Here is a 20,847-nt window from a genome sequence, read left to right on the forward strand (position 1 = left end):
GGACTATTTTTGTTCATGGCTTGTTTTTTCATAAGCTGGAATGTTGTCATGGGAGCAGAGTGTTCCTCAGACTGCCGGTTGTGGTTGGAAATCCTGTCTGAAGGTAAAGGGCAAGTCAGTGGTGGAACTGGAATGAGAGTTCAGGAGCCTTTGCTGCTAATCAGGACTTTTGGTCCCCTTTTTCCCCTCAGTGGGCATCCAGGTGAATCTATACTGCCACCACCGTGTTTGCAAAGCCAAACACCTATATGGACATGCCCTCAGCCTGGGGACTGTCCTTCACCACCAGGGAACTTGCTTCTTTCTTTGTGACGGAGATGTTTTCAGGCATTCATCTATCATCACAAGGTCTCGCAGCATGAAGAAGTTAAGGCTTCCCAGACTGAGGCCAGTTTGCAAGGAGCGTGGAGGCCAGATATGGGGTCAAAGTTTGCCTGCTGTTTTGCAAGGGTGCCAGCCTGACTGTTTTCGCTGGGAACGGGCTGTGGTACTTTTGGATGTAGATAGGAGGGTGCCTGGGGACACCCATCCCAAGCAGCCAGTGGGAGGGAAGTGGCACAAGGCAGAGGTAAGTTGTGTAGGACGGATGGGGCTGCAGGAGCTGCGGGCTCTTGCAGGAGGCTCTTGGGATTGGGAAGGAGGAGCGAGCACCCTGTGTGCTGGGGCTCAGCATACTCGCTGTCTTGCAGGCTGAGTGGGCACTGTGCCACTGAGCCTGTCCCCACGGGGGTGCAAGCGGCCAATGGTGCAGGCAGATGGCATGGCACCTCCCCACTGGGACTTTGGCCTTTTCTCACCTGAGGCTAAGAGTAAACCTACCCTGGGCTTGGTGCTTTCAAAGCCCAGCCTCCTACAGGGACAGTTAGCTGCTGACCGAGAGGCAGGTGAGTTTGTGTCTGCAGCCCTGGGGCTTCTGCCCGGTGGCAGAAAGGTAGGAAGGGGCTGCCGCGCTTTCCCACTGTGCAGCCAGAGAGGTGGCAGTTTTTGGTGGTGGGGGAGCATCCATCAGCGTTGTTTGAGAGGTACTTTGTTTTATTGAGGGCTAGTGCCCTGCCTGGTACTGCAAGGAAATTCATGGCAGTCCCTGCTTTTGAGAGCCTAGGGGCAAGCAAGCAGCGGAGATGAAACTGCCACCGATTCCCTTCATCCCCTCTATCCCAAAATGTCCTGAGCAGGCAAGAGCAAGGTTGACAGCTTCTTCCCAGGTGAGATTTCCTGGTGCTGACTCCCTTGTGCACTTTGTGCCTGGCATGCATCTAGAGAGCAGCTTCTCTCAGGAAATATTTGTAGTTCAGTTTGCACTCCTTAAACCTTATCGTTGCGATGGCAGCTTTGCTTCAGTCATTAGCAAAATTTGGCAGGGTATCCTCACCTTCAAATGCTTTTGTGCTGTGAAGGTGTGCTGATCCCAAAGGGTTTCTCCTCTCCTAGTGGGTACTAGTTGCTGATTGCTGCTCTCACTCCCGTTCTCTGACTGTGAGAAGTTGCATGACTGTGTCCTCTCAACACAGTGGATGCTGGCATGGCTTTACTCCCATCCTGTCACCCTCTGAGCCCTGCTTCTTGGTGTTGGCTTCTCTGGCTGGGGCACTAAGGGAGTCCCATCTTCCCCTTCTGCTGTTTATTTTCAAAGTCAAGGTTGTAGTTTGAATGTTTGCTTTCAGTGACAGCTTCAGCATGTGCTGGCCTCCAGTTCTGTCTCATCCCTGCCTGACCGCTCTGCACAAATGTTTCTGCTGGCACAAAAGCAGGGATGGGAACACATGTTTGGGTGTAGGGAGAGGACAGGACGGCTTCCTTCGGCTGTAGTGCCAGCTGACGTTGGCTAAAGGTCCTCTGTCAAAATGGCAGCCTGTGTGCACTCAGATAAATCGTCATGTCCTACAGTCTGTGCCCGAGAGGCTGCACTCAGCTGCAGAGTGGGGCTGCTGGGTAGGGGAAAGTGTGGAAATGGGAGAGCTGGTGGAGGGTAGAAGTGAAGAAGCAGCCTCTGGGGGGTATGCTGCTGGCAGGACTGAGGGTGCTGAGCTGTGGGGACCCCCAGGGTGAGACTGTGGGCAGAGCAGTGGGATCTGGGTTTAGAGGTGGCAACCCACAGCCATAGGGCAGTGTGGTGGCAATAAATGCTATGAATGTGGTCAAAGAGGTGTGGGTAAGCTTAACCTGTTCCTTCTCCCATGATGTCTCGGCTTTTGGAGATGTTGGGTGCCTGTTATCTTCATCTAAGCTTCCCAGCAGTACACATGGCATGTGTCTGTATGCTCCCCTTCATGCCCCAAGCTGGGCTGTGGTTCTCTGGTAAGCACTTTTCCTTCAGGTGGTAAGGCAAGAACCAGAGGTTGAGAGTCCAGCCCTGTGCCCCAGGCTGATCACAAGTGTAGCAGGTCTGCAGTATGCAAAGGCTGGCCATCCTGGAGAAAACCTTACTGTCTGGGTAGTGTAAGTGGATGAGTGTGCATGGCAAGGCAGGGCAGCAAAATAGCACCGTTTTGCCAGTGGCTGAGGCTGCGAGGACCAGATACATCCAGAGCTGGCTAGGTTTGCATTGTGGTACCCCTTGCATTGTGGCTGCTCTGTTGCTCTCTCCAGCTGGGAAAAGGGAGAAGCTGGGTTGAGGAAGCTCCTGGGCTTTCTATGCACGGCAGCATGAGCTTCAGGCTGTTCGCACTGCTTCTCCACCAAGCACGGAGGTGATTCACTGTGCTGCGGTGTGCGCGTCGCTCTGAAACTAATTTGCTTGATCATTTTAATAAATGTAGAAGGGACACCCCGGTGTGCGAGTAATGGGGCACTAATCCATGCCTAGCTGTGTTAACAGCACTCTAGGAAGGAATTAACACCACGTAATTCATCGCCCGTGCAGCTCTCGCTCTCTTAATGATGGGATGTTTAATTTAAGACCCCCCCTTTTGTGAGGGCTGCTTAGCCTCCTCAACTTTGAGGTGGGTCTCTGGCAGCTCTCGTTTCCCCTGCCCACTTGCTACCAAATTCCTCCCAGCTCCTCTGCTTCTCCTGCTATGCAGGTTCCCCATTCCAGCAGTGCTGTTGTCTGTCTGGCTGTGAAGTTTAACCATATGAAGACTTCTTAAGGTATCAGCACCTTTTTGGTGCTGCTGGCTTGTCTGCTGCCCCAATGCAGGTGCTGATGGGAGGTTTCCTGGGAAGATGGAAGCTCTACTCCCACAGAAGGCCCTGGAGCTACACACCTGCTTTGCTGCAAAAGCTTTGCTTGCCTGCTTTTGTGTGCATTTTTTGGCTCCTGAGAGCACCGTGTTCCTGGGGAGACAGACTTCGGTCTTCATTTAATCTCTTTCCTTTCTAGGTGAAATGTGTAATGTTGTTCTGGATTTGTTTTTCAGATATCCTGTAAAATTACTGGCATTCTGTTCCCAGCCTGTGTTTTTTTCCCCCTCACAGACTGCAGCAGTTTTTCTGCCCTGGGAGGGACTGGGGTTCAGCTCTCCCCAGGAACTCCTAGTCCAGACTAGAGTCTTCATCATTCACCATCTTTTAAGGGACTCGGGGAGTTCTGTAGATTACAGCAAAATGCTCAGATAGACTTTGTAGTGACTTTGGGTTTGTTTTGCAAATGGTCATTCGCTGGAGCTCTGTTTAAACAAAGAGAGCTCAAATAAGCTTTCCATTTCAGTGCATTAAAATCCCTTAATGCATTAAAATCCGCTGGCCGTGGACATTCAGGCCTCTGCTGTGCCATGTGCTGTATAAACAGTTATCAAGTGCTGGTGTCTGCTGTAAAATGATCACATTGTTCACTTCCCCTCGCTCATCTGTGAGTTGAGTAGCTTTTGTTAGGGGAGATGATACTAGTCCTGGCATTTGCTGTTCGTACAGCCAGCACCAAGGAAACCTGTAACTTTGCCTGATTTTAAACCCAGGAAGATTGTTTTGACCCCTTCCCGCTGCGCAGCTGCAGCAGATGCATCTGTTCCCTGCTGGGAACACCAGCAGTTTTCCAGCTGGGTCAGACAGCTGCAGTTACCAGCACTGCAGTTACCGAGAGGGTGGAGAGCTGAAGCCACAAGTCAAAAGAAAAAAAGGGAGGAGAGCACTAAACCCAACTGCCCCAACTCCCTTTTGGTGTGGTAGCGTCTTCTCCCACCCCCATCACCCTACTTGTGTTAACAGGTAAGAAACAGCCCTGTGATACATTTGTGTGTCCATCTCGGTCTCTCGCTGCCTGTTAGTGGTGACTATTAACAGCTTTGCTGTGTTCTCTTGCATTGTGCTTTGTGATGGGTGCCTAACCTCCTGGGTGCCTAACCTCCTGGGTGCCTTTCCACAGGGAAGGGCGCAACAGAGACAACAAGGGGGAAGTTTGCCAGAGCTTGGAGCTGGGTGTCAGGACCACTCGGTGCATGTATTTTGTCAGAGCTGCTGCCTCAATAATCACAAATATCTTATTGAGGGTATAGACGTTATCAAGTGAGTTTTCATGGTTTCAGGCTTGTTTATGCCAGGGTTACAGGCTTTCAGCAGCTGGTCTCCCTGTATTTTTATATTTTGGTCTTATTCTAGTTAAATTGGTAGAGAATTAGATTAATCTGAAACGGACTACTCTTGTGGATGTGCAGCAAAACGTGTAAACGATTTTAACTCAAAAAGTGCAGACTTAGTTGATCTGGAGATCTTTAAGGTCTGCTTCTATGGATCAGTCAAAAGCAGGTAAATTGTCTGAAGAGGGATCATGGAAGGGATGGGTGGTATAATAGTGTAGTGTAGTTGGTGACATTTGTGTGTAGTGTTTTGGAGAGGACCCCCTTTCCTTAATGAGCTTTATGTGCTGGTCTCTCCTGGCTTTGGCTGAATGTGGGACTCCAGAAGAGGAAGTTTTAGTTTTGTGTTGTCCAAGCGTGAGACTGTACAAATGCTTTCATGCTGCCCTGTCCGTGGCACTTGATACAACAGGGAGGGGAGCAGGTCAGTACTGAATGTGCGTAACCTCACCACCTCTCCTCCCTGTACTTGTTTGTACCATCATCAGCTCCTTACACTTTTAGGGACCTTTTATTCTCAGGAACACCTCTGGCCCTCAGGTTATATCTCCAGAGCAGAAGTGTCAGCCTGAAAGCTACCTTCTTGGATGTGACATTTAGTGTGGCTTAGGAAATCTGCAATTAAGGGGCAAATTTCATTCTAGAGGCAAAGGGCAAAGGTATCTCCTCTGCTTCTGGCTCGCCACCCAGGTGGCAGCTGGAAGGGGAGAGGGAGGAGAGTGGCTGAGTGCTGCTGAGATGCCTGATGAATGCATGGGGCACTTGATTCCCAGGCTGGAGGTGCGGAGGAGACAAGGACACCTCCAGAAAGCTGAAGGTTGTGGCCGCTTCTAAAATTTTCTATGGTGTCCAGATTTCTTTGTGTGGTGGCTTCTACCAGGTCTCATTAAACAGTAGCAATTAGGAGTCTTAGAGAGAACTTCTTACTGCAGACTTGGAGCTTCAGTGCTGTGCCAGTAGGTTCTAAGCTGAAACGTGTAGTACAAAGGGCAAAGTCACATCAATAGCTTGGGGAGGGAGAGGCACTACTTAAAGGACAATGTTGGCATGAGACTGAGCATGGACTGTCCGTTTGGGCTGGGAAATAGAGGAAGGATTGTAACCACTGGAGGAGCAGGTTTTTGAAGACTGTCCTTTAGAAACAGCATGTATTTGTTGAAGGGAGGTGCTGAACGGGTCTTGCAATGGCATGTGATTGTCTTGGGGTGGCTGGGTGGACCTGCAGAGGGTTGAAGATCCACATGGTGTGGTGTGAAACGCTCCCTGGAGTTTGAGAGCTGTGACTGGTACTGCTGTCCTGGATGCTGGGCAGAGCTCATGCGCTGCCTGGCTGCTGCCCTTCCTCACGTGCTGCTGGAGCATGATGACTCTGGCAGCTCTTCCCTCTGCAGGTGCTTGTATATTTATATTTTGTATATTTATACACACACGCATTTATAAGGCTCCCTCTGGAGCTCAGTCTCCTCTCTGAGGAGACCAGGTGGTCCCTTAAGTCACTTGTTCCTCAGCTGGCCTCACCTTGCAGCCTGCCCGGTAGGACCTGAACTTCAGGAAGCTGTCTCAACTTTGTCTCCTTGTTGTCTTTTGCTCTTTTCCCAGGAATAAACTGAAGTGAAAAAGAAGTCACAAAAAAAGAATTAAGGAACGATTTGAAGGAGCAGTTTCATTCCTTAACAAGATCAAGTTTGAATTAAATGGCTGATAAACAGATCAGGTAATTTTTTTTTTTTAACCAGAAGACGGCATAACCTTTTTTTTTTTTTAAAAAAAAAAAAAGAGTTGTTGGTTGTGCTTTAGATTTTTCTTTTAAAGTCTTTTGAACTTAATCCCTTTTGTGATACAGGAGTTTGGAGGAAATCACCTGATCATCTGTTCTGGTCTTAAACAGTTCTGATTCCTTTTCTGCTCCTTTCTTACCTGCTTTTTTTTCAACCTTCTCTTATTTTTTGCCTTTGCCGTGTTTTCACATCTCTGCTTTCTTCAGTTTTTCTTTCTCACTGCCTATTTCTGTCTGACCTCTGCTTTTTACTGTGCATGAGTCTGTTCCTTTTTGCTTCCTCTTTCAAAGGTCAGCTTGACCTGCTGATTTCAGCTTGCTAACATCAAGGGAGCAAAGACAGCTCCTTGACCAGCCAAGGATGCAGTGCTTGTAATTACAAAGTCCACATAGATGCAGTCTCATGCCCTTCTTCTAAAGCCAGTCAATGCTTGAGTGAGTGCAGGAGCATGATGTACCAACAATAATTATTGACACTTAAGTACACAGCAGGAACTGAAGAGTATTGGTCCTGGAATATACAAAGGGTAGATTTGAGTCCTCCCTGGAAATTAATTGGGTTGCGTTTTCTAGAAACATACAGTTGTACCCTTGGCTTCCTAAGAGCTGTGTCAGATGGATCTGCACAGTCCTGCACGTGGGTTTAACTTTCTGCTGCTTGTGAAGCTGCCCAGATAAATGACTCCTACATGCTGTGGGATTCTTGTGGAGTGTTTTGTGGTCCTCTTCTAACATCTACATTTCTAAGTTACCAGCTCGGGACAGGAGGGAGTGGGGGAGTGAAACCTGGTGACAGAGGTCCAGGACTTGGCAATGTCTGAATGCTGCAGGCAAGAGGGCTTCCCCTTCGTAGCGTTTGCCATGATTGGGATATCTTCCTGTATGCCTGCCTTCTGCAAATCAAAACAGTCCTGAGCTGCGCTGATAACAAGACAACATTGTGGCGTGTTTGTGTCTAGATTTGACTGTCATCAGTTACCCAATTTGGAGAGCACTTAGAACTCTTCTCTTATACCTGTGAAGGGCACGCTGAGATACACCTCAATGAGCCTGATGGGTGTATGTCTCTGATAACCTCAGCACAGCAAAAGGACCAGATGTCCGTGGCCATTTGAATCTTGGTACTGTGAAGGAAGGGGAGACGTGTCCTCCAAGATCTGCCCCAGCCCCTCTGATATGCTCTTGGCAGTGTGAACAAGAGCTTGGTAGCTACAGGGACTAGTTAAAAGGGCTGAGGGAGGAGCACTAGGAGAACTGGGGTGCCTTTCTATCCCTTTTCTTGTTAAAATGAGCAAATGGCTTTATTTGTGTGCTAGCTTGTGTTTTTGCCATTTCGCTAAGCTCTGTGCACCTAGGTAGTGAGAGTCAGCTGTGCATAGAATCATAGAATGGTTTGGGTTGGAAGCGACCTTAAATATCGTGTAGTTCCACCCGCCCTGCCACAGGCAGGGACACCTTCCACTAGACCAGGTGGCTCAAAGCCCCACCCAACCTGGCCTTGAACACTTCCAGGGATGAGGCATCCACAACTTCTCCGGGCAACCTGTTCCAGTGCCTCACCCCCCTCGCAGGAAAGAATTTATTCCTAATATCTAATCTAAATCTACCCTCTTTCAGTTTAAAACTGTTACCCCTCGTCCTGTCACTACTCTGCCTGATAAAGAGTCCCTCCCTATCTTTCCTGTAGGCTCCCTTTAAGTACTGGAAGGCCAGTATAAGCTCTCCCTGCAGCCTTCTCTTCTCCAGGCTGAACAACCCCAACTGTCTCAGCCTGTCCTCATAGGAGAGGTGCTCCAGCCCTTTGTGACCCTCCTCTTGACTTGCTCAAACAGGTCCATAGCCTTCTTGTGTTTGGAGCCCCAGAACTGGATGCAGTACTCCAGGTGGGGTCTCGCCAGAGCAGACTAGAGGGGAGAATCGCCCCCCTCGACCTGCTGGCCGTGCTTCTTTTGATGCAGCCCAGGATACAGTTGGCCTTCTGGGCTTCAGGCACACATTGCCGGGTCACATTGAGCTTCTCATCAACCAACACCACCAAGTCCTTCTAGTCAGGGCTGCTCTCAATCCATTCTCTACCCAGACTGTATCTGTGCTTGGGATTGCCCCGACCCAGATGCAACACCTTGCACTTGGCCTTGTTGAACTGCATGAGGTTTGCATGGGCCCACCCCTCAAGCCTGTCCAGGTCCCTCTGGATGGTATCCCTTCCCTCCAGCCTGTCAACAGAACCCCACAGCTTGGTGTCGTTGGTAAACTTGCTGAGGGTGCAGTCAATCCAACTGTCCATGTCATCGACAAAGATGTTAAACAGCACTGGTCCCAGTACTGACCCCTGAGGAACTCCACTCATCATTGGTCTCCACTTGGACATTGAGCTGTTGACTGCAACTCTTTGAGTGCGACCATCCAGCCAATTCCTTATCCACTGGGTGGTCCATCCATCACATCCATGTCTCTCCAGTTGAGAGACAAGGATGTTCTGTGGGACAGTGTCAAATGCTTTGCACAAGTCCAGGTAGATGATGTCAGTTGCTCTTCCCTTATCTACCATGGAGAAGCTAAATAGGATAGAGGGACCAGGCACAGTGGATTCTCCTTCCAAAAGAGAGCAAAGAGCACTGAAGTGAGAAGTGGAATGTCTTAGTCACAAGGGAAAAAGCATTTGATTCAGGTGCAGTGCCCTCTGTCTCAGGTTCTTCTCTGCGCCCCAATTGCCTCACCTCTCCTGCTTAGGTCATTTCTCCCATCTATGTAACCACAAGTCTGCAGCGGTCACAGGCAGCCTTGCCAGAGATCTGTTTAAGCTTGGAGGATTAACCAAACCCCTCTTCCCCTCTTCCCTTGCAGTATGCATCTGTCATCCCTTAGCAAGATGAGATTGATACCAAAAGACTAAAATCAACAGCAGTGGTTTGCTGCAAGGTGAGATCAAGGGCATTGCATTTCTGCAGCAGTGCATGTGGAACTTGATCTCAGCATCTCACAGAATACTGCCGCATAGTCCGTCTGTACTAGTCTTCCTCTACAGCGTGCATGGGCAAACCTGGTTGGATTCAGGTGTGATAGAGGTGTTAAGCAATGGTTTCTCACCCGCAAACAGAGTGAGAGGCTTTCTGCAGCTGAGGTTGCCCAAATTTTTGGCTTGCCCAGGCACATCAGACTATTCCCCTTTATTGCTGGGGTCTGTGCTGAAGTTGGGGAATCTTGTGCACTTACGGTGCTAGCAGGCAAGATGTTTGCCGCATGTCTGTGTCTCACTCCCACCTGATATAAACCCTATGATGATTTCACTGTTGGAACAGGTTGAGAGAGGCAAGTGTCTGCCTGCCCTGGGTGTTTCAGGGACACTTAGAGAAGCAATGACAGTGCTGAGGCTGGAAAGGGGCACTGGTTATGCCTTGCAGTCTGTGACCTGCCAGCAGTGACTTAAGAGTTTAATTTGGGGAAGCTGATGTGATTCTGTCTTGAAACACCCTCCTTCCCAGTGGTGCCTCCATCTTGACATGCTTTTATCTGGTCTCTAACTTCCTCTTTCAACGTGACTATGGGTTAAATAAGGAAAGCGCCGTGATGTGAATCTTAACACTTTGAAACTTTCTCATGTAGGAGTTTGCAGGCAAACCTCTCCCCTTCCCAGACTGTAGTGCAGAGATGCCCAAGGCAACAGTCTCAAGCTGGTGAGATCTTGCAGTCTGGCCTTGCACTGAGCTCATCCACTCATTCGGGCCTGCCTTCCTAATGTGCTGTGCCTGATTTAATCTTGGTTAGTCTTGTTTGGGGATGTGGGCTGAGCTCAGGTCGGTCTGCCTGCCCTTGGCACCTCTTTCAACTGTGCCAGCACTGGGGCTGTGTGTGTGTGTTATATCGGTGCAGGTGTTGAGGAGGAATGAGCTGTAGCTGCAGGAGAGCAGAGGCTGAAAGGAGTTTGCTTAGCATTTGTGGGCAAAGACTTTAAGTTTTTTTGCCACCCCTTTTTTATTTGCTTCTCTTAGGGAGACCTCAAATTGAAACCCTGAGTCTATCCTGCCTTTCCCTCAAGCCTGGAGCTGAGAGGCAGCTGTTTCAGCATGGCTGCTTATTGATCCTCTCTGCAATTGCCCATCGATGCAGAATGCTCTGCAGTTCTGCTGGGGGTGAATGCGTTTGCAGAGTTTCACCCCACTGTGCCATGGCCAACCTCACCACTGCTGCTTCCAGTGGGTAATGCAGTCTGTGCCCCCATCCAGAGCATTATGTCACCATCGTGAAAGGCAGTGTGCCTGTTCCCCTTGTGGGAGGACTTGGCCTCACCAGCTCACCCAGCTGCAATCTAGGACTCGTGTCAGCTGTCAGTTTAATATCCGACACATCCTGTGTTCAGAGAGCCATATCCTGTGCTTTATTGCAGGGAGTTGACTCAAACAGGCTTCTTTTGTCTCTATGTGTAGTGGTTTATCAAGCATACAAGTGCTAGACATTTTTGATAATTGAATTTTCTGGGAACCCATGTTTAGCTGAACTGGCTTTCACTCAGTGCCACTTGCAAGAATTCCCTGTGGGAACACAAAGGTGAGCAGAAAAAGCCCTGTGTTTCAGAAGCATGTGCAGACAGCCAGGTTTTGATTTCCCTCAGAGGTATGAGCTCACGTCTCTGCATCTGTGGCTGTGCAGGCTGCCAGTCCGGTCGTTTCACTGGGCTATTGGTTTGCGTGTGTTCCTCTTGCCCCAGGCAGTGGGTCTGGAAACAGTTTCCTGGAGCTGCAGTCATCTGCTGGTTGGCTGCAAGCTGGGCACTTCTGCTGGGCTCATTCCCACCTGATGGTAGCAGCTGATGTGTCACAAACCTCTCGTTAGATGTGTATCTGATCGCGGTGCTGAAAATCATTTGCCAGTAAACCTGCTGGCTTGGATGCCATCAGGCCCTAACTGAAGTCTGTCCATGTGGTAGATGTGTTCTAGTGCTCTGTCTTTTCTTCTCTAGGGACAACAGAAACTCTTGGGTTCCGGGAACAGGGTTTTTCTTTGCTCTTAGTGATGTGTGGCTTAGCTCTTTGGCTCCATTGCACTCATCAGTGGTTTGTCCTGATGCTATGTGCTGCTTTCCCCTCCTCCCCTGTATGTACAGCAAGAACCAAGCTTTGGCTTGAGACAGAGCTCCCTCTGTGCTGGGGGTTCACAGGCTTGTTGTACAGTGTTATGTTAACTCTGGTCATGCAAGTGAGCTCTGTTCTTTCCTCTTTCTCTCCCCTTACATTATCCCTGTGCTAAGACATTGGTTTCTCTGCATCTCATCCCCTTACAGTTTACCTGCCAAGCTGATCAATGGAGGAATAGCTGGGCTGATCGGGGTCACCTGTGTATTTCCCATTGACCTGGCAAAAACTCGCCTGCAGAACCAGCAAAATGGCCAGCGGATGTACACCAGCATGTGAGTACCACCCGCACGGGCAGCATCCCCTGTGGCTTTCAGCAGGGAGTCCTTCCACTTTGTTACCTCTTTCAGGTGAGTTCAGCATTTCTAGGAACTGGGCTGTCCCTAGAAAAGCCAGGGGACAATCTTAAACCAAGCTGTGCTAGAGCAGATAAAGCAAATAAAGCAGCTCTTCAAGCTGCTGATCCCAGCAGGCAAGATCTCTACAGGGGGGACATCTGTTTGAATCCCTTGCTTGGGAGCATCATTTTCACTGCTGTCAGGGCTCAGGACAAAACACAAGGAGCCCCGCTTGGTCTTCTGCTGCACCAATCATAAGGGAGTATCTGCCCCTCTTCTGTTTCCATGACTCTCATATTGGAGGTTACTATCCCTTCCTTTGCTGTGTCAGTTTTAAAAAGAGGAAGAAGTCACCCATTCCCAGTCTAGAGCACTGCATGCAGACCTTTTGAAGGATCACAGGTTAACACATGCTGTAGTTACCCGAGCAGTCCTACATCCAAAAAAATCAAGTGCTGCAGGCTGTAGGAAAAGAAGGCATGAATATATCTAGCCCACCAAATTCACTGGGGATTTGTGTGGGATGCTTAGGGCTGTGCATCTGCTGTGAGAAGGTGCACCACACTCAGTACAAGATGCATTATTCTAGGGACCGGAATCAGGCCTTAGTTTTCCAAAAGTACTGGTGTCATTGAGGGGGGAGAAGGGACTGGGACTGATGATGTATGTCCTGTCCTCCTGCCACTTCATTCAGAAGTAGCATTACCTGCTCCCTGCTCCTCCACACCAATATTTTCCTCTTTCCTGCCCAAAAGAATTTGAGACGGAGTGGAGATAGGAAGGAAATGCTCTGTATGTTGATGGCTTTAGTCTCCAGGCCTCCTTGCTCTAGCTGTTGGCATGTAATTATGCATGAGCTTAGGTTGTAGGCTCTGGCATGCCGCGGCAGACTGGTGCTACCCTTGACAGTTACAGCACTCTGCTCCCTGCATTGTTTGTGTGCCCAGGCATGTTGGCAGGATGTGGCCTCCTGTATTGCCCTGCCTCTTCTGTTTTTCTGTGTCCTGCTCCTGCTGTGGATTGCTTCTCCTCCCTGAGGATTGGCATCTCCCCCTGACCTGATAGGAGACAGCAACAGATGTTTGGGCAGGATGGAGGATTTGTAGGCTCCCCTTGGAAGTGCATGCCAGGAGTTGTTATGGGATGAGGTGCTGTTAAGGAATACACAGGATTTACCCTGTATATTAGAGCTAGCTCCTCCTAAGAGTCTGCCTGGATGTGAGTGAGCAGTGCTGGAGGTGGTCCTCTGGCATTGGCAGCAGCTGGAGGGGAAGGGAGGTTGGGAAACTGGCATTGGCAGCAGCTGTAGGGTAAGTGAGCTTGGGCTGGTGGGGATAAGTGAAAGGGTCTTTTGGGGAACACGGGGCCAGCAGGGACAAGGAAGTCATGGGGACAACACGTCCTCTAGGTAACATCAGACCATCCCGTGTCCTACCTAAGCAAGCAAGGGAAAAGCACTAAGAGGATGCTGTTACTATGTGTGGAGTATGTCTTCAGAGACACCTTTAGCTAGGGATTTGGGAGGGCTTGTCTGAGCTCCACAGTTACAGGGACTTATTTTTCAGGAAATCCTGTATGCCCATCGATACCAAATCTCGGAGGTGTCTGCTGAACACCCAGGAAGGCAGAAAGTTCATTTAAAATTTGGGCTGTCTTGCTTTAAGACAGTATGCCTTACTTCTGCTTATCTTGAGAGACCTTTGGCACCAGGGGAGCCTTTCCCTTGAAAGAGCCAAAGACACTTTGGAGCAGCCCTGAGGGGTGGAGAGAGCTGGGCTTTTGAGCTGTGCTGCCCCATGTGTGTTATGTGTTATGTATAATTTTAGTTGGTTTAGTTCTCTAGGGGGAGAAAGGAGCTGGGCATAGCCTTGGCTCCATCTCGCTCTGCAACAGCTCAAGGGGCTGGGACTGACTTGCACGACAAGTAAGGCTTGCACACCTTACCGTGAGGCAGCAGGGATGGATGAGTGTGGCAGGGAGCAGCTCTTTGTGCTCCCCTCTCTGTTGCAACTTGTTCAAAGCAGTGTGGCTGGCTCAGGGAAAGTGCCTTCCATCCAGCACTGCGGTGGAAGACCTTGATGGAGGGGATAGGAGAAAGGTGCTCTGAGGTTTCTGGGGCTTGCAAATGTGTCGGGGGGCTGCTCCCAAGAACAAGATCAGTGCATGCAAGCTGCAGGAGCTGAGGTGAGGTGTGTGAAAGAGGGGATCCCAAAAAATGCGGGGAGGCCCAGCAGAGAGGGGAAACTCATTGCTGCGACTGGCAGCAATGCTGGATGGGCTCTTCATAAATAATGTGGGGTACCTTAGAACAGTCTTGACCCAAGTAGGGCCATAAAGCCCTCAAGGGAACTCTGTTTCCTTCTTTTCCACCTCAGCAATACTACAGAGCAGAGATGAAGTTTACTTCTTGTGTTGCCAAATCTCTTAAAAATGTATTCTTGTTTTCCATCTATGCTTCTCTGATTACTACTTAAAAGAGCCTTTGTTCCTTAAGTATGTACGCGTGCATGCACGCATGTGCACCTCTCCCTTTCCCTATGGCCACAGCAAGTCCTTTCCCAAAGACCCCAGAGCAACCTTCAGCTAGCACCCAGGTCCAGAGAGGTAAACTGCCAGGGGATCTGTGCTGCCTTCCTGAACTGCACCTCTGGGTTTTTTAGGTGCGTGTGGGTGCCATCGAAAGGCTTTAAGCCATTCTGGTGTCCTGCACAGTTTTCCCATTTTCAGTAAACGTAGTTGAAAAAAATGGAGGTGACAGTTTTCCCCTCGGAGTGGGCCTCCGCGGCACCCTGCCGTGCTCTCCCCAGGGTGAGAGCCTGAGTGCTTGCTGCCTGCTGTGGGACCCGATGTGTTGAAAGTAAGTGCTTTAATCTGCGTGGGAGGTCACAGATGACTGAGCGTTCCGGTCATCTAGTATTTGTGTGCCTTGTGTTGAATTTCACAGAGTAAGTCAAGCAAGTCAGCATTGGGGGTTTGGCCCCCTTTAAATCCAGCTCTGGAAGGGAAATAAAAACATCTGTATGGGCATCTGCTTGTTAGAGCATCTCATGTGTGTTTGCCACAAGGGACCCTGAATAAACAGCCCTTGCAGTGACACTTTTCTCTTTTGTGTTTCTAGAAAGCAGACAGCGTGTGCGGGGTGAGCTGAGGGTTTCAAAGCCCCTGTGAATTAGGGGCTGAAATTGGACTCAGGCCTGAACAATGGTGTATTCAGTGGCTGACATGGTTCCCTTCTCTGCTTGGGGTTTTGCTGACAGATCGTAAATTAAAACCACTCCAAGAGATTTGTTTTGTTTTTCTCTGCTCTCGCCCACCTTTGAGCTCCTGTGGTTCATCTCTTTCTGTTTTGTTTGCAGGTCTGACTGCCTCATTAAAACAATTCGGTCGGAAGGTTACTTTGGCATGTACAGAGGTAAGTAAAGCTGAGTCAGGCACAGCACAGCTTTTGCGTTTGAAGCAGTGGTGCGTAAGTGGGAGGAAAAGCCCATATTCTCTGTATTATAAAGCAATAACCTAGCAATAGCCGAAGATGTTGAAAGATGCAGCTGTCTCTGAAAATAAACTCCTCCGTGCCAGGTGTCTACTCAGCTCTCCACCATTGAGAGCATGAGTCCTCCTCATGGCTGTTGTGGTGTTAAACCTTACTGTTTACTGAAGTTCATATTTACTAGCGGTTTAAGTGAAGCTGCTGGACTCTGTTTCAGGACTCTATGTGTGTGTTTCCCAGCTTGGGCACGGTAACTTCCACCAGAGGGGCAATAGCAAACCTCTTGAAGTGTCTTACTTTGGTGTTGATGATTGGCGGTGGGCTTTGACATAAATTCAGTGTGGTCAGGCCTGCTGTCCCATCTGGTTGGTAGCTTGTCTCCAAAACTAGCTGTCTCTCAAGCATGCCCGAGTGCTTTGTTCAAGTATTAAGATAAGCTGCAATTTAAAAAAAAAAAAAAAAAAAATAAAAATAACTTGCCCCCAGAAAAAGCTCCTTTGGGGTTGGAAGAAAATCAGAGATTGGCTCATGGTGAAGCTTCAGCTGTTTGGTCATTGTGTGCTAACCTGCTAGAAATCTCCTGGCTTCTTGGCTTAGGCTGTCTGTTGCAGCAGTGAATTCCTCAGTTGACATTGTATCTTTTCTAGTTTAAACCCAAAGTTCTTGAAAGTTTTTGAAGATTTTGAGAAGAGAGGAACAGCAGGCCAAATTCTGACTTTACTCATAGCAGGGAAAACCATGGAATACCTTCTTGGCTTTCAGCACAGTCCAGCTGGCTTAGTTGACACTGAACTCTGGTTCATTTTATATACTGGTATTCAATTGCCTGAATATGCAGTTTTTATATCTGAGACATTCAGATAGCATTCTTTGTGGCACTCATTCACTGATAAAGCCTGACTAAAGTACTGCTTTGATTAACTGAGTCCTTGCTCTGTTTCTGGTTTTTTTTTTTTTTTTTTCAAGTGGGAGTCCGGAGATGCTGGCACCTTGCTGTTGGCAGTGGTAGCATCTCTTGCCGCTTTTACCATAGCTTCTAAGGAAACACAGACAATGCAGCTGGCCTGCCTGGGAGCAGACACTGGCTGTTGAGGCAGCATCTCTTGCTCAACTTGTCGGTGGGCGTTTCAGGGGAGTGGGGTGGATGCCGGGGATGGATTGGCTGCTTCATGCCAGCTTTTCTGTGAGCAGGCAAAATGACAAATAACCCCGAGGAACCCTGGCAAGCTTCATCTTCAATGCTAGCAGTGACGCGTTCACCCTTGATTTTTTCCCAGAAGCTGGCTGCTTCTGTGTTCCTAGCCAGGAACGGAGCCTGCATTAACTTTCGCTGTAAATATGCAGTGGCAGGCTGCTTGCTGGGGAGCAGAAGGAAGAAGCTGTTCCTGGAAACTTACAGGGGAGACTGTAGGACCCATCAGGGCTTTTGGGAGAGACAGCTCAGTCCTGTAAAGCTTAGGGTGGTAGAGGGGATGTGCATCTCCAGGCCACTTTTCACTCCCAAGCAGAAATCTCAAAGGGTGCAAAGGGTTTTCCATAGCTCTTGCTTTTCCCAGCCATAATGAGTCTGGTCAGCTTGGTCCATGTGCCACTAACTTTGTACCCCCTCTGTTCAGAGACCTGATAGTGGCTTGAATTCTATTAAATGGGAAGCTGGGTTTGGAGAGGGCTTTTGTGAGTAGCTCCATTTCCTTCCAGAAATTCATAGATATTTCAGCATGGCCGGTGCAAAGGTGAGTACTCCAAGTACAGCAGTTCTGGTCTCTGTGCCTCAATTCTGTGAGCTGACATTAACAGCCCTTCCCTCCCTGTCAGGGAGAGGATAGGCAGATAAAATACATCCAGGATTGTGAAGAATGTGAGTACTTTTCCAGGAAGAAGGTAAAGAGATGGCTCAGCCTTGCAGACAGGGGAAGATGGAAATCAGATGGTGGGAGTGGCTTCTGCTCCCTCCATCTGTCCCAGCTCTCCAGCAGAAGTTGCTGTATGACTCACATGCTCTTATTTTCAGCCTTTAAGCTGAAATTGGGAGGATTATATGTTAATGTGCTGAAGTGACAGCTGCTGTGCCCCATGGAGGAGTCACAAGCGTGTCAGTCGTCCTTGCAGGGCACTTGGCCTCTGTTGGAGTACAGGAGGGGTCTGCTTGGGCGCAGCCGTTCCCACTGTGTGACTTCAGATCTCCTTCGTGTGTGAATCAAAGCTCCTCAGTGTGGACAGGAGAGAGGCTTGAGCTTGTAGGATGCTTTTCTGCAAATCATCTCTTAAGGGGTGTGTGTGGGCAGACAGTCCTTGCTCTGTATGAGTAGCCCATAGTGAATTGTGTGATGTATAAGGCAATCCCAACACTTCTCCCCCAAAAGTTACAGGGATTCTTGGGTTTGTCTGGGGGAGGAAGCAGAGGAAGTTTTTTTTCCTTGTGTTTTTTCTGTAACATCTAGGTAGTAGCAGTCCCTCAAAGCTGGGTGGTGCTGTCTAGCCCTGTTTGTGCTCAAGGGGTGGCAAGCAAATTAATTCATGGTGCCTGTGGGCTCCTGGACCATGTTGACCCCAGTGGAAGGGGACTTTGGAGAGGTGCTCTCTGTGCTCCTTGCTACAGTCCATCCAGAAGCCACCTATAGATCCCAGCATGCATCCTGGAAAGTCCCACTGCTGTTTGCAGACCAGCTGTTTAGCTTACCTGCTGGGAGCCAAAGGTGTAGATCAGGCTGAGGAAGTGCCCTGTGCTGTTGATGATGTTTGGAGGGTAGCTGCAGTTTAGCTGCAGTAGTAGAGGCCTTCCCTGGCCTCTGCTAATAATACCTCCCATATGCACCAGTGCCGCACTGGGGATGACTCAATCCCCCTGTTATGTAGGTTCCTGGTGGTATATATATAAAACCCAAGGCTCAGTGGGAAGAGAGCACTTACAAGTTCAGTTGGCAAACAACTGGTTTTGCCTCTACTTTAGTTCATTCTTTGGAGTGCTTCCGTACTTCTTTTCAAAATATTTTCTGTATTTTAATGATTGCAATTATTTTTGCTTCTGGTGCACGTGGCGTTGCCTGTAGGCCAAGGTTAGCTTTAATTAGCGAGATAGAGTCATTGGCATAGCTAGAATTGAAGAGCTGTGAGATTTTTGTAAAAAGGTAGAAAATGCTGTGGAAAGCATACAGCCAGCAGCTGAAGTATCTAATTTCTTCTCCTCCAGTGAATTGAAGCTGTTATGGATTATTGAGGACGGGGATTATCCATTCTCTGCTAAGCAGCTTTACTGAAAATATCAGAGATGTAGGAGAAAACCCAGGTTCATTAACTTTTCTCTGTGTGTTTTTACCCTCTACTTTGTTTTCAATTGAACGAGCAATTGCTGTGAAAGCCTCTTCGTTGCTGGAGGCGGTCAGCATGTGGAAGCATACTTCTCGCTTACCTTTCTTGGTTGATGTTTTGGAGTTTGCTTTCTTTCTTTCAATGAACCCCTTGCACTGGTGTTAGAGTAGTGGGTTTATTCTTTTTTCTTTCTCTCCTTGTTTTTGCAAGGAAATGGTTATTTGTGCTGCATGTCACTAACGTACAGGTGTTTTACTTTCTAGCCATTAGAAGTGGGGTTGAAGTTGTCTTCCACTTGGCATTTGAGGAAACACTTCACGGATAGCCACTTCCACTTAAAAATCAGGCTGTGTGGATTTGCTTTGTAGATCCTGATATGTTTGACATTAAAAGGTGGAACTAGACCATGAGGGTCATGTTTGTGTGGTTTCTCATCACATGCAAGAGCTGTGGTGGGGGGACATGATGTGTAGGAAGCACATCAAACTGAAGCAGCTCAATCAGAGATGCAGTTAAGTTTGCAAAAACCCAAGAGTGTGAGGGGGCTACCCTGCTCCCTGACTAGTCCATTTGGCTCCTGGAGAAGATGATGGTGTTTGTTGAGTGTCATGACCAGTGTGGAATGAATGCATTGTCTTAGCTGGGTTGCACTAATGCCGGTGTCCATGGCCCACAGCAGCCAGCCAGGCCATGCAGACCTTTCATTGTGGCAGGCACAATACAGGGATTTGCTGGTTTTAGCTCCTGACAAAAGGGCACTCCAACAGGTGGTGGGGGAGCCAAGGCTTGTTTATACCCCAGGTCCCCCAGCAAGCCTTGCCATGGTGCTCAGAGGGGAATTTCTGCATGCTGTAGCTTGTGGTGGACAAAAAGCCACTTCAACGATAGCTGTTCTGAGGGTGACACCCAGTGGTGATATACAAGGGAAGCCACTTAACTCCAAGGGTTGGTCAAGAGCTGGCTGACTTATGTGCAGATGAGCCAGTTGACTTCACCCAGCCTCCAGGTCTTTCAGTGGCTCTGCTTCTGGGCTGCCTGGTAACAAGCTGCTCTGCTTTTGGTGGTGGTGGAGCAGGGACACTAGCAAGAAGGTGGGGTTGGGGGGCTTTTGTGTCTTAGTGGCACAAAATATTTGCAAAACGATTAGGACTGGTTATTAATCCAACTTGTACTCCTTTCTTGAAGGTCTGATCTGCATCTTTCTGGATTCATAGGAATGCATCCTTGAATGAGAGAAGAGGATGCATGTATGCATGGTGGGCAGTAGTAGTGAAGCTAAAGAAATTACAAAAAAACATTGCAAATGGGGTAGAATCACATCAAGGAATATTTAAAATAACCCAAGGTGTTGGAAGGCAGAAATCATGTTAATTTCCAGTGCTGTTTCATGTTTCTAAACCCCTTCGGTGCATTGGGAGCTCTCCTTCATCACTCCTTGGTTTTGAGCAGGAGTTACAACACGTTCCTGAAAGATCCAGTTAATGATTCCTTCATTCTTGTTCTCCAATGGCCTTTTCCTCTTTTCCTTACCCAGGGGCTGCAGTAAACCTGACTCTAGTGACACCAGAAAAGGCTATCAAACTGGCAGCCAATGACTTCTTCCGGCATCACCTCTCCAAAGACGGGTGAGTAGGGGGTGCAGACCTTTCATGTTCAACTTAAAAGACACCAGCTCTTGGGACAAGTCTGGTAAGATGTCAGGGCAAAGGTGGAATGGGGTGATGTGATGACTGAAATATGAGTTGACCTTGAACAGCTCAGCCGGTGATTACATTTGGGCTAAGGATGTAATGTCTAAAATGGGAAGTGAAAAGCACTCCACTGGATGATTGCTTTTTATTCAAGCTTCTAAAAATAGTCCCAGATCTAAGCCAAGGTTAGCAGATCCAGAATTTGTAGGCAAAATATTTGAGAGGAACCCAATGGCACTGATCACTGCTCAAACAGCTGCTGGGAGGACCCTTGTCCTCAGCATCCTATTGGATGCTGTTATGCTTTTTCTGTCTTGAAAAGATGGCAAGTCAAGTTCTGTAGGCCCCAAACTTAGCAGCCCTCTTGTCCTTTTACAGCTTGAAAATAGTTTTAGAGAGGTAGTGAATCTGAATTGACAAAGGGCACTTGCAGCTGACCTTCAAATAAATGCTGAAGGAATAAAATTATCTGTTTAGCTTGCAAGTGAGGTTTGGTTCATGTGAATTAAATGTGAGTAAAAAATCATAGCTAAGCAGTTGAGAGGGGCTGGACCCTGAATATTTAATGCTGTTTTCACCAAGATATTTCCCTTGCAATT

The 20,847-nt window shown here is 48.5% G+C and overlaps 1 protein-coding gene across 1 annotated transcript in view; it reads left to right on the top strand.

The window, feature by feature from the left end:
• Positions 1 to 6,208: 6,208 nt before the first annotated feature.
• Positions 6,209 to 20,847, top strand: part of SLC25A22 (solute carrier family 25 (mitochondrial carrier: glutamate), member 22) — a 28,009-nt gene continuing 13,370 nt past the window's right edge. The window contains exons 1-4 of the mRNA XM_009889360.1: positions 6,209 to 6,228; positions 11,573 to 11,698; positions 15,118 to 15,173; positions 20,092 to 20,182. Coding sequence (XP_009887662.1) covers positions 6,209 to 6,228; positions 11,573 to 11,698; positions 15,118 to 15,173; positions 20,092 to 20,182 — 293 coding nt within the window. The remainder of the gene's footprint in view (positions 6,229 to 11,572; positions 11,699 to 15,117; positions 15,174 to 20,091; positions 20,183 to 20,847) is intronic.

This window comes from Charadrius vociferus, unplaced genomic scaffold, assembly GCF_000708025.1.
Source record: "Charadrius vociferus isolate BGI_N301 unplaced genomic scaffold, ASM70802v2 scaffold467, whole genome shotgun sequence".
Classification (NCBI taxonomy): Eukaryota; Metazoa; Chordata; class Aves; order Charadriiformes; family Charadriidae; genus Charadrius; species Charadrius vociferus.